Source organism: Nicotiana attenuata, unplaced genomic scaffold (genome assembly GCF_001879085.1).
Source record: "Nicotiana attenuata strain UT unplaced genomic scaffold, NIATTr2, whole genome shotgun sequence".
Lineage (NCBI taxonomy): Eukaryota > Viridiplantae > Streptophyta > Magnoliopsida > Solanales > Solanaceae > Nicotiana > Nicotiana attenuata.
In genome coordinates, this window is record NW_017672556.1 from 80,678 (window position 1) to 94,131 (window position 13,454).

Sequence of the window (13,454 nt, forward strand, 5' to 3'; positions counted from 1 at the left end):
GGACGTACGTGTCCTTAGCCAACCCCGGGTGTGCGCATGGATGAGATCCAGCAGATGAGAAGTGCCACAGCTAGTCAAGGCTACGAGCCTAGACACAGGACAGGCGACACAGTTGGAGTAAGCCTCCTAGGCAAGCTCCACCACGGGCACATGATCGTGCTAGAAAACCTGGGAAAAAACGGAAAGGCTACGGCCTGTAGTGTGGGTGACGTACGAGGCGCCGCACGGGGCTAAGTGGTCGCGCTAGTCGAAAAAACGTTTCGTGGTGTGTGTGTGTGTATATATATATATATATATATATATATATATATATATATATATATATATATATATATATATACACACACACACACATACATACATACACACAAAAGATATACATTTTTCCGTTATTATTTTGAGAGCGACTATACAATGTCATTTTCCATCCGTCCAAGCATTGGTGGAAAGAGTAACCCGGTGAATTAGCAAATGCACGAACAATGTGCACTAAAAATATCACATTTCACTCGCTCTTTATATAACAAGGCAAATACTAAGAACTTGAAGGATAATAAACAAGACTGCAATAAACTCGGTGTGACTTTATTGTTACTGCACTTTGAAAAAGAACCATTACCAGAATAGCAGAGAGGACATATCTACTCAAGGATGTGAGATGTTATTCAAATTCGAAAGTAGAGTCGCTTTGCTGAAACTCCATTAAACAGACCTATAATAACCAAGTATAAGCAAATGGAAATGTCTTCTTTCAAGACTAATGTAACCCCTTTCGAGTTGAGGTTAATTTTAATTTTAATGCGGGGATAAAAATTAAAACAAAAGAAGAAGTTAGAATTGGAATTGCATCTCAGGGGTATATCCAAGGGCTTCAAGATTAGCAGCCATAGCCTTGTTCATTGGTGGTGGACCACACCTCAGTATCTGCACGTTTAACATGAAATCAGAGCTCGAAAGCTAATCTACCTATCTCTCCTATTAAAACTTATGATACTAAAATCGGCAGCTTTTAGCAACTTGAGAGATACAATGTAATACCTTAATGTCAGCTGCAGGTGCAGGGCAATGAGTCTGGATCATTTCCTTGGAGACAAATCCTACACCACCACTCCATACTTCTGGAGGCTATTGATATATTAAGAGAACGATAAAATTAGATCATTTAATTCATTACGTAGGATGTAAAAGCATGTCTACTTGCAAGAGAAATGTACCTTTAACAAGGAGCAATTTTGAAAGAAAATAAAGAAGAAAGAAATCACTTCACTAAAAGTTCAATTTGTTTTTGAGAGCTTGTACCCTATAATCTTACAGGTGGAAGTATGGCATTTCCCCAACTATCCTACACCCTGTTCGTCACCTTTTACCTGATTCTTTTAGCATAGTACCATATCGACATTGAACCCTATCTTGTTTGGAACACGAAAACCAGAAAGGTAAGAGAAAAAGAAAATAACTGTTGGTTGAAAATTCTTAAGAATAATTTAAGTAGGTCGATCGAAAAATGTTGTTAGCATCCCTCAATTGTAGAGGTTATTGAATATAACAAGTTTAATATGCTACACTTCTCCAATGAGACACAAAAATAAAGTTAAGTGCCTCCACTGGTCGAGAATTTAAGTACAACTTTTGGAACCAGTCATGTTAGATCAAATTTTCGTTTTTGTTCCTACAAAATCAGTAAAGAGGCGCACGGAGATCATTTGACAGTTCTGGAGATTCTGAAAATATCACTACAAACTACAGTAATTGAATTAGCTATCACAATACAGACGACATGTCAGAGAAGAGAATTTTGCAAGATATACAGAACAGTCAATTAAACAAAATCATAAGTATCGTAGGCAGAAGGAGAAAAAAGCCTATAGGCACCTCATATTCCAAATCAGAAATAAAGCTATAGAACTAACCTGATTCAAAACGTAATAAACTTTGAAACGGTCAGGATAGTTAGCAGCAAGGCCTTCCAACTCTTCCTGCAGGCCAAGTAAGAGAAATTCAGGTGCGGACACTCAGTAGTTTCAAGCTATATGCCTTTCCATAGGAAAAAAATACTACGCTTGATCTTAGCCAAAAGGTCAAGAAAGGTAACCCCAGAAATAAATACCGAGTAGCAAAATTATCAACACTTCAAGGAGCCATCAACTTCAGCATAAAAATTGTTCAACAATGTCCTCCCAAACTGCTAAAAGGTGTGAAGCTATGGTGGGGGAAGGTGTTAAAAAGGGACAGGGTATACGGAAGGAAGTTGTCTCGAACGACATACAAATCCTTCGAATCGATGCAGACTTAGCTAAAGATAGGGCACAGTGGAAGAAAAAGATCCATATAGGTGATACTAGTTAGGAATAGGCTTTAAATTTGTTATAAAACTTCTAATGTTATTACTTATTTATATATATAAACTTAATTTCACTAATACTCTTATTTTATTTTGGCATGAAAATGATGAGTTGAGCTTAAAGAAAGAAGTTAGGATTCATATCGCCAACCGCAACTTTGCTTGGGACTGAGGCATAGTAGTAGTTGTTGCTGTTGTTGTCTAACCATTACACAGGAATAGGCATATTAAGAATGAGCTTCAGACACATATCTACTCCCTGACCCCTGAAATAGTTTCCTTAAAAATAGAACTTTGGCGTCCCCCATATAACCAGAAAAGTTGATAATGCATTTAGAAAAGGATCATCACATAAAAGGATCACTATGCAGGTAAAGTTCAATAACAAATTGGGAGAAGTGAGAAAGTGAGAAAGAGTTTAACACTTGTATGCAGTCAAAGGCTGTATAACAAATACTACAGATTTTTTTGAGAAAGTAACATTTATAACAAAACTACAGATTACTTAGACATGATCCATATACGTGGGAGTGTATTTCTTTAAATTGATTTACTTTTATAAGTAAAGGTGAAGTCAATCTGAACGTAGCAACCCCAGAAAGTAGTACAGGAATAACTTTTACTAATACAAGAAAAATAGGCTGAGAAGAAAGGTTGGATACTTTAGAGAACATATTTATCTTTAGAAAAACTAAAAGTTAAGAATAAAAATCAAATGCTTTACGGCTTCAGTACAACTCACTGTAACTTGATTTCATGTGTCTCTTAAGTCAAAGATGCTCTAAGCCATTTTAAACTTGAACTAACTAACAAAACACAGTTCCCACTCAAGTTTCGAAAATAAAATCAGACATTATTTCCCCCTCATCTCTAAAGCAGAGTTCAGCAAAGGGCTAAAATAGGCACATGCTTTACAGACAAGCACCCTGCACCTTTTGAATAAAATAGGAAAATAGGAAATTCCACCCAAAATAAAAAGGAAAAAGTCAAAATGAGATGAACAATAAGCCTATTACTCAATACAGTTTAATTGCAGCAACTATAACAGGAGATCAGTCAAGGGCATAGTTAAAATTCTTTGAAATATTCAATTAACATGTACGAACTTCAATTGAATGACATAAAGATATAAAAAATATGTACCTTTAGAAGAATATCTTCATAAGTAACATTAGCATATATTAGGTGCACCTTCGTCTTGTCCGTAGGATTTTCAAGAATAGCCCTAGCAACCTGGCCAGAAACAAAAAAGTAGTACCCTACATCAAACTTGAAATCTTTTCGTCCACTACATTCTTTTTCACAAAAAGTGAAAGACAACTATTTGAGTAAAGCAGTAAGTCCATAAAAAGAATGAAATTACACATTAACCAACGGAACAAACCTGGAACATTGGGGTAATGCCAGAGCCTCCGGCAAGCATTCCAAATGCTCTTACTTGGCCAGGTTGGTACTTGAAACGGCCCTATTTATGAAAGGATATTGATGTGTGAGTACTCAAAAGATAAAGCTTTTAATTTTTAGCATCAAGAATCCAATGCCAACTGAAATTAAGCAATGTTGGATTTCTGCTGCATCTAAACCTCAGATATGGACGAAGAAAAACCACAACACATAGAATGGTGAAATCTGGCAAGATATCCTTTTTTTTCTTTTTTCCTGATAACCATGGTGTCGAGCCAGCTTACACACACCCTCAACTTATTCCACGGGGTATCTGCTACCTCCCACAAGCAATAGGTACCGGATAACTCTATCCACCAAGGCTTGGATAGATGGGAAGAAATCACCTAGTGTTTTTTGAAAATTTGGCAAGATATATATATTTTTTTTTAATTAGTTGAAGTTTGGCAAGATATCTAACCAAGCCATACCCCAAAAGAATAATTTCTTGGATACATCGCGAGATTGCGACATTTTCTCTTTTATTCTTCTATTTCATTTTCTAAGTCATCTAGATATTAATTCAAAAGTTTAACAAACTTGGAATCGCTGAAGAAGAGAAACAAAAAAAAGAGAGATAGCTACCTCTCTGAGACCACGAAGAGATTACCAATAAGTAAATGCAGATAAATATCTCATAAGCACTACAAAAACTACCTTGGGTCCCTTCACTGCCAAATAATCACCCACACGCATTTCCCGGAAATGATGAGACATCCTTCCTTGGGGATACATCTGGGCATTCATAAATACAGACCATCAAAATCAACAATATGAGATAGAAAAATGCCAATATAGATATAATATTGCAAGAACAAGATAAACATACTTCTGAAGTTTTACCTTTATAACTAATTCAAAATGTCCAATGTCCGAGTCCAAAGTAGTTGGCGTGTATGGTTTAACAACCTCTTCACCTTGACTATCTTTGCCCCTGATTGATTGAACATCAAGTGAGAAACCAAATGTTTTCTAAATGTCAATAGCAGAAATGGGTCGGAACTGGTATGTGAGACTCTAGTTCAATCAACCGAACCTGCAACTAATGTGTTGCCCAATGGGTAGGCCCAACACGGAAGTGGGTGTTGGAAGTTCAAATCTGAATTTTGCCACATTATGGCTAAGTTGTGTGCGCTTAACAAGCTTAAATTCTTTGAATTCTTCAGGATTTAAGCATACTGTTAAGACAACAAAATACTATCAGTCAGTATAACCAAGATCAAAAGCATAGTCTAAAGAAAGACAGGGCAACGACAACAATTACGCCTAAGTCCCAAACAAGTTTGGCATTGGCTATATGAATCCTCAGCGACCGTGTTTATCCAATTAAATTTATCTCAGGCACCACGAAATAGTAGCTACACGACTACTAATTTAAAACCATAAACTTCTTTGCCCTAAATAATAAGCATGCATAAATGTAATTCACAGATTTTCTTATGTTGGAAGTGTTTGGATTGACAGGCACATTATGTTATGCTATAATAGCTGGTAACTGAGTGAAAAATCAGACCTTTGGACTTCTTAGAAGAGAAGTAAAAATAGGCAGTAGCACCAGCAGCAACAACAGCAACAGCAACCCCAACAATTAATTGAGCTTCAGGTCTTTCCAGAAACTCCATTTTCAAGAAATAAAAACCTGATCTTTAGACAAATAGAAAAAAAAAATTAGTACTAAATATTACATCAGTCACTGCTCAACTGACATTTCAAATTCCAGGAAAGGAACCCCATTTTAAAACATGCAGAATCTTGATGTAAAAAGAAAAAAGTAAAGGGGTTTGAATCAATTAGCAAAATGGGAGATTCTTACCAGAAAAGAGGAATCTTGAATTACAGTGAAATGGAGCTGTAGTTGAAATGTAAGAAAATTAGAAATAAATGAAGAGACAACAAGAGTAGATTAGATCATAGTAGTAAGAAGTAGGTGAAGACAAGATGTGAGATCTTAGGTATTGGTTGTTCTCACCAACCACTGGCACTGTCCCCAACCTTCAACCGTCGCCCCTTGTTTTCTCATCAAACCAGTTTCCCATTGATTTTATTCAGTGTATATATTTGACATTTTTACTCCTCCAATTTCAAGTTTGACTAGTCAGGATTTTTTTTATTATAAAGAAAATAGAACTTGTAGAAGATTGTGATTAAGCATAAAATAAAAAGCTTCAAGTTAAATAATTTTTAAATATAAAAAATATTTTTTTTCAAAACATACTAAATAAAAGTAGAAACTGTGATAGTTTAATTGATTGGTTCTTTGAACTCAGGGGCGGCCCTACGAGTTCTGTGGCCTAAAGCCAAACTTTACGAGGGGCCTTAATTTTTTTTTAAAAAAAATTTATTTATTTATTTGAAATCTATTTTTTTAGTGTTTCTTAGATACAAAGTTATTAATAATTTTCTTATAATCAATATCTACTAATAAGTATTTATTCTTAATTAGCAATATACTTAATTCATTTAACCTTTCTTGAGACATTGTTGATCTTAGGTAGTATTTTATCAATTTTAATTTTGGAATTTTTTTTTCGCCGAATCAACGATAACAAGAGTTATTAACATTATTCCATAAGTAATATAGGCATTGGAAAAGAATCGAATCTTTTTATTTGACAGAGTGTATCAATTAAACTGTTATCTTCTAATTGTACTATTTTTCTTAATATTTTTAATTCTGAAGATAAATCTAAACCATCAATATCGAATTGATTATTATGCTTTAAGGAACATTCAAGATTAAGACAATATTTTTTTAAATTTTCATCATCTAGTGATCTTAAATTTTTACCGCTAAATAGAAAATCAAAAATACTTTCATATGCTTCGAATTGTTCAAATATATTTTGAAGTGAAAAAAATAGCCTTATCTACTAGGTATAAAGTAATCAACTCCAAAGGACTCTTCCAAAGATTTTGAGATTTTATTATCAACATTCTCATCAAATTGTTACTTCCTATATATCATATGTTTCTTACGAAATTCGGGTTCGATATTCATTTCAAGTACAATTTTCGTGGCAGAAAAGATTGCAGTTGCAAATCCTACTTCTCTATACTTGTTAAAGAAAGAAATCAAACTTTTTCACGTTCACAGAATCTTTTTTTAAACTTATACATAGTCTATTTGGTGTAATAAAAAATGGGGCCCTTACAAATGTGGGGCCTAAAGCAGTTGTTTTACTTGCTTTATGGAAGGGTCACCCTTTGAACTTTCCCTTTGTCGGTCATGGTTTGATTCTCCTTGTAACCTCCTCTTTCATTTCTCCTTTCGTTAAAAGAATTTAAAAATAAATAAATATTGTTATTTGTTAATAATATTGAAATCATTGGAAGATTTCAATGTTCTTTAATCTGACGATCGCCTATTTTCTCTCGGTGCACTTTAACTAACGTGCGCTGACCATAGGGAAGAGGGCGCGTGTTCCATCTCAGAAGGCTCTAATGGCGTAGGAAACACTTGGAAAACGACATCAACAATGGGGGCAAAAAGCTCAGAGTAGTAAATTGGCCCAAAACACTCAATCGTCAAGAACCCTAGAGGAAAAGGATGGCAATGAAACAATAAATTTGGTAAGAGAATCAGAGAATACAACCAAATTGAAAGCTATTCAGCAATGGACAGAGATAGTAAAGTAAGGCGATAAGCAGCATAGTCCATCTAGTAGTGGTAACAAGTCATGGGCCGATCAAGTGGAGGAGGAGCTCAAAATGCCGGTGAAACAGAGTTTGATTTGGGAAAATTTTGGCATCACAAAATTGTCTAATGCTAGCTTCAAACTTGAGTACGTATCTCCCAAATTTGCAAGGTGAGTCACCTATTCTAGACATTGAATTAGAGTATATAGCGTCGGAGATTGAATATTGGAGAAATGTAGTGGTATGTTATGTTTTGGGTGCTCACCCCCCATTCCTTGTGCTTAATGGTTACATACGGAGGACATGTGCGAAGCATGGGATAAATAAAATCTCAATGCTTAAGAATGGGATTGTTTTGTAAGATTTGATAAAGAACTGGGGAAAACTGAAGCAATTCAAGGAGGCATTTATCACTTTGATAACAAGCCCTTTATTGTCAAAGTATGGAGTCCAAAAATGGAGTTTACCTGAGAAGAATTACACACTGTATCAATCTGGATAAGGTTACCTGGATTGGACTTCAAGTAATAGAGTCCAAAAGGCCTAAGTAAGATAGGAAGCTTGGTTGGGAAACCATTGATGGTGGACCAAAACATAAAGAATAAAATAGGACTTAATTTTACTCGACTTCTGGTAGAGGTGGGAATGGATTGAGTTACTAAAATATGTATTATTCAAGAATGAGAGAGGATCAGTGGTGGAACAAAAGGTGTTGTATGACAAGAAGCCAACTTTATGCAAATATTGCAAAAAGTATGGCCACTCAGAGACAGAAGTAGGAAGAAGAAATGGCAAAAAACCACACTACAGGAGGAAAATCCAGTACAAGGAGAGAAAGAAGCTGGCAAACAGAATACTAAGTCTCCTACAATGCAACCAAGTGAGACACAACAAGTTCGACAGGTTCAACAAAGTGTTGGAACAAGGCAAAAAGAGTCCATAACAGAGAGACAACAAGAGCAACAGAAGAGTGGATGGATCACACCATTAAGAGGACAAACAAGCAGGACTCAAAATAAACAGATGCACCAGGTGACAAACAGCAATGCTTTTCAGGTTCTTCACATGACTAAAATGGATTGCGATGTCTCTGCTATTGAAGGGGAAAATGTGAGAGGCCAAACCATTCATCTCTCAGGGAATGGTTAATATGCTTTTTTGGAATGTAAGGGAGCTTAATGCTCCCAATAAGCAAAAGGAGGTCAAGCTCCTTTGCAATGAAGAAAAAGTAAATCTAGTAGGATTACTGGAGACAAAAATAGAAAGCAAGAAGTTTGACAGCATAGATAATAAAATGTTTAGTGGTTGGAACAACATAAACAACCTAGGAGAGCACTACAGTGGCAGAATATGGATAAGTTGGAGACTAGACTATTATACAATCCAACTAAAGATGAGCACAGCTCAAGGGATCACTTGTGAGGTAACATACATTCCTTTGCAACTGTAGTTCATGCTTTCAGTTGAGTATGCACATAACACTAGAGATGAGAGTGAGCAACTATGGGAGACTTTAGTACAACTAAGCTTCACCTATCAAAAACCTTGGCTAATAATAGGATATTTCAATTCTGTATTGAAGATGGAGGATAGAATAGAGGGTAATCCAGTAGCTTGGGCAGAAGTTCTAGACTTTCAGAATTGTGTGGACACTTGTGCTTTGATAGAGTTACCTCAACAAGGCCACAAGTATACTTGGAATGATGGTTATCACAAAGTATTTAATTGGTTGGATGTTCATTAATGGAATATGGTTAAACACTATGCCTACATGTAAGGCAACATTCCTTCCTGAAGGCATTAGTGATCACTGCCCAGCTAAAATACTTTTGAATGAGATAAACATCAAAGAAGGAAGACTTTCTATTATAATAATGTGTGGGCACAACATCCTCTTTTTTTAGAGAAGGTCCAGGAAGTGTGGGATGAACATATTGATGGCTGCAGAATGTATTAGGTGGTTAAGAAGCTGAAACAACTACAAAGAAAATTGAAAGAGCTGAATTTTCAGCAATTTAGAAATATAGTTAAGGAAGCAGAAAAGGACAAGGAGTTGCTGAAACTAGCTTAGGAACTACTGCAGTCAAATCCTTTGAATGTACAACTCTAGGAAGATGAAAAGACTAAGTTCAAAAAATATAAGCACTCTTCTTTCTTAGTAGAGATGTTCTTGCAACAAAAGTGTAAAGCAAATTGGATAAGACTTGGAGATGACAACACAAAGTACTTCTACTCAGTGATAAAACATAGGAGACTATAGCAGACAGTCACTCAAATACAGGATAATCATGAGAACTGGAAAATTAATCAAGATGTAATTGCAATATCTTTGTAGATTGCTATACAGATCTACTAGGAAGGAAACATAATGATAGACTAAAAGCTTTCACAAGAATCCTAAGTAATGGTCCAACATTAACAGTGGCACAACAGATAGACCTGCTTAAGCCTTATTATGAGATGGAATTCAAACAAGCTATGTTCAAAATCGATAGTAACAAGAGTCCAGGGTCGAATGGGTATGGAAGTGGATTCTTTAAATCAACATGAGATATAGTAGGGAAGGACATTACAGAGGCAGTTCTGACTTTCCTCAACAATGGGAAGTTACCGAGGCAACTCAACACAATCAACATTGCTTTGATCCCAAAGGTGAAGGTACCTGAAAGTGCAAGCCAATACAGACCTATTACATGTTGCAATGTTATGTACAAATGCATTTCTAAATTGTTATGTAGTAGATTGAAGATTGCAGTCAATTGTGGTAGAGAACCAATCAGCTTTTGTGCAGGGAGGTCTATGGTGCATAATGTACTTATATGTCATGATTTGTTAAGACATTATAATAGATAGAACTCTCCCATTTGCATGATAAAAATTGATCTAAGGAAAGCATACGACACGGTAAGTTGGGAGTTTGTAGAAGAAGCACTCAAAGGATATGGTTTTCCTCCTAAGTTCATAAAATTGATTATGGTATGTGTTACATCTCCTAAGTATACAATCAAAGTCAATGGTGAAGGCTGTGGATTCTTTGATGGGAAGAGGGGATTGAGACACGGAGATCTAATGCCTCCCCTACTCTTTGTATTAGTCATGGAATATCTTTCCAGAACATTGAAGTATATGAGCGAGCTTCAGATTTCAAATTCCATCCCATGTGCAAGCAGTTAAAACTGACTCATTTGATACTTGCTGGTGACTTGATGATCTTCTGTAAAGAAACACCCGACCCAATAGCAAGAGTAATGGAGGCATTATCACATTTCAGGAAAGTAACAGGGCTAGTGGCCAACATGGACAAGTCAAGTATTTTTGTGGCTGGAGTGGATGATCAAATGAAGGATACACTGGTGCAACAGACCGGTTCATGCTAGGAACATTCCCTATAAGATATCTGGGATTGCCCATATCATCTAAAAAGTACAATAAGATGGAGTGTCATCAACTAATTTATAAGATCACTACCAGAATCAATATTCTCTACTCCAAACAATTGTCCTATGCTGGAAGGTTATAGGTAGTTACTGCAGTCTTGTTCTCATTACACAGCTTCTGTGGATCAGCATTTATACTTCCACACAATGTGTTGAAGGAGGTTGATGAGAAATTTAGAGAGTACCTATGGGGAAGCACTAAAGGCAAGAGGAGATATCACCTGTAGCTTGGGAAAAAGTTCGTTGTCCAAAGAAGTCTGGTGGTTTAAATATCAAAGGAAGCAGAATGTGGAACATTGAATCTATTGGGAAATTGTTCTGGCAGTCAGTAAACAAAGAAGATTCACTATGCATGAAATAGGTGCATGTGATTTATATGAGGAATAATAATGATATATGGAGTCACCAAATTCCCACTGACTGCAATTAGTATTGGAAGAAGATTAACTCATTAAAAGAGTTAATGCAATACTGGTATCAACAAGAAAATTATATCTTAGGTCCCTAGGGGAAATATTCTCTTTCAAGTAGCTATATCAATCTGATAGGGCCTCGAGGAAGAATGAGATGTGCTGAACTGATCTGGAGCTCCATCTCACAACCAAGGCATAGGTTTATGACATGGCTGTACAGGATAGATTATTCACAAAGGAAAGACTGAGGAGACTGCAGATTCATGTTGATAATGAGCACTGCTATTTTTGTGATCAACTGACTGAGGAATCATCCCGACACTTATTTGCTGATTGCAGTTGGGCAAGAAAACTTAGAGCAAAAATACTACAATTGGCAAGAATTCATATTCCAGAAGGTGATGTGCAGCAGACACTTAGTACGATCAAGAACAGACATTCCCATCAATTCAAAAAAGAGATTGCAGCGGAGTGCATGTTACGACCCAAACCGATGGGCCGCGATGGGCACCCGGTACCTTACTCAACCGAGTACCAACATAATGTATCTTTCATATCATTCTATCATAGGTAAATGAACCAGATTAAAGCATGAGGGAATACAAACGTATACAAATGAAGTACGGGCCTATAAGGCCGGCATGATTCTTTATATACTCGAAACATAAGCCGACAAGGCCATACAAGTATCCGTATACATGACATCTGTCTACAAGCCTCTAAGAGTACATACTTATCATAAAGGTCGGGACAGGGCCCCGCCATACCAAACAATACGTATCTAAATCATACTGACCAAACAAGAAACTCCGGAGCAAATAGAGCGCACCAACATCTTTCGCTGAGCTGATAGCCTACTTGGAGGACTCTCGACCTGTCTGTCAGGACCTACGGGCATGAAACGCAGCGTCCCCAAGCAGAAGGGACGTCAGTACGAATAATGTACCGAGTATGTAAAGCACATAAATAAGTACATAAAAGACATGGAAGAAATATAGAGTAAGTGACTCAACCTGTAAGTCTGGATAACTCTGTAAATCATGAAGCACTTATATTGTTATACATATGCGTATGAATGTCATGTGGTGCATAGGTACATGTGTTCATAACATCATCAAACCTTTGAGGGCATCCCATCATATCATCTCGGCCACTGTGGGAAAAATTATCAACGTATACCAGCTGATCAGGTGGTGGTGCATATATATATATATATATATATAACGCCATTTGGTCATGGGTCAATGTGCATGTATAAATGCATGAAATGCATATGAAGTACGTTAATAAAATCTCTTGGCACGTCATAAGACCATTAGGCCTCTGATTAACATCATGAAATAATCTTTATCAATTTACGTATTTTCTGAGACCCATGAACAGACGATAGAATAATAAGACATATGGAAAATCAAGAACATGGGCATCTATAGTATTTCTATGAATAGAGTCATTTATGGAAGTTGTGCATTTGCTCGTTTCGTTCGTGTTGTATAGATCATGCCAAAAAGAAAGAAGGGATAGCCTTAACATACCTGAGCCGATTCTCTTAACAATTCCTCTAACACCCGGTAATTGCGATAAAATACGGAATAAGTTGTATGAAAAGCTCGAAGCAATCACATAGCTTATGCGAAGAAAATCTTGGGCGAAACCTTTCCTTAAAAATTTTGCAACAACGTGGCTATGTTTTCTTTTTGGATTAGAAAGTGATTTGGATGATAATATTTCAAAGTGCTTGGCTGAAACTTTCTTGTGAGTTTGACAGTAACGTTTTTAAGAGATTAGTATTAGGAAGTGAATCTTAGAATAGGAATGGTATTTTAAATTTTTAGGTGGGCCCCACTTTGAAGACTTTGCCACCAAGATTCATACCATTTGGCCACCTTGCATTATGATTTATGAGTCACCAATTTATATTGATGTGCTGCCATGTTTTGAGATGTAATTGTTATCCAAATATTTGGATTAATTATCCAGTAATCATTTGATTAACTTGTTAATCTCTCATTAACCAATAATTACCCAATTATTTACATAATTAAGAATTATCTCAAAATACTTAAAATATTACTCAGTTTTAACATACCTTATACACCTTACTATCATGGCCATGTGGTACCTTGTATGGTACTAGTCCATAAATATCGGGTATTATAACTCAGATCGTATTTCATCCCAAAT

At 36.1% G+C, this 13,454-nt stretch overlaps 1 protein-coding gene across 4 annotated transcripts; it reads right to left on the reverse strand.

Annotated features, from left to right (window-relative positions):
• Positions 1-564: 564 nt before the first annotated feature.
• Positions 565-5,857, reverse strand: LOC109213659 (NADH--cytochrome b5 reductase 1). Of its 4 annotated transcripts, none has more exons than XM_019377483.1 (11): positions 5,754-5,857; positions 5,598-5,633; positions 5,298-5,423; positions 4,821-4,962; positions 4,628-4,718; positions 4,442-4,519; positions 3,726-3,806; positions 3,485-3,574; positions 1,911-1,976; positions 1,039-1,125; positions 565-924 (listed from the first exon to the last, which is right to left on the reverse strand). In XM_019377483.1, the coding sequence occupies exons 3-11, from the start codon at positions 5,404-5,406 to the stop codon at positions 832-834; spliced, it is 837 nt and encodes a 278-aa protein (XP_019233028.1). In that variant the 5' UTR covers positions 5,407-5,423; positions 5,598-5,633; positions 5,754-5,857; the 3' UTR covers positions 565-831. The 4 variants fall into 4 exon arrangements, with proteins under 4 accessions (XP_019233028.1, XP_019233026.1, XP_019233029.1 ...); XM_019377481.1 differs by having other exon boundaries at positions 5,298-5,428; XM_019377484.1 differs by lacking the exon at positions 5,598-5,633 and having other exon boundaries at positions 5,754-5,830.
• Between the last annotated feature and the right edge of the window lie 7,597 nt (positions 5,858-13,454).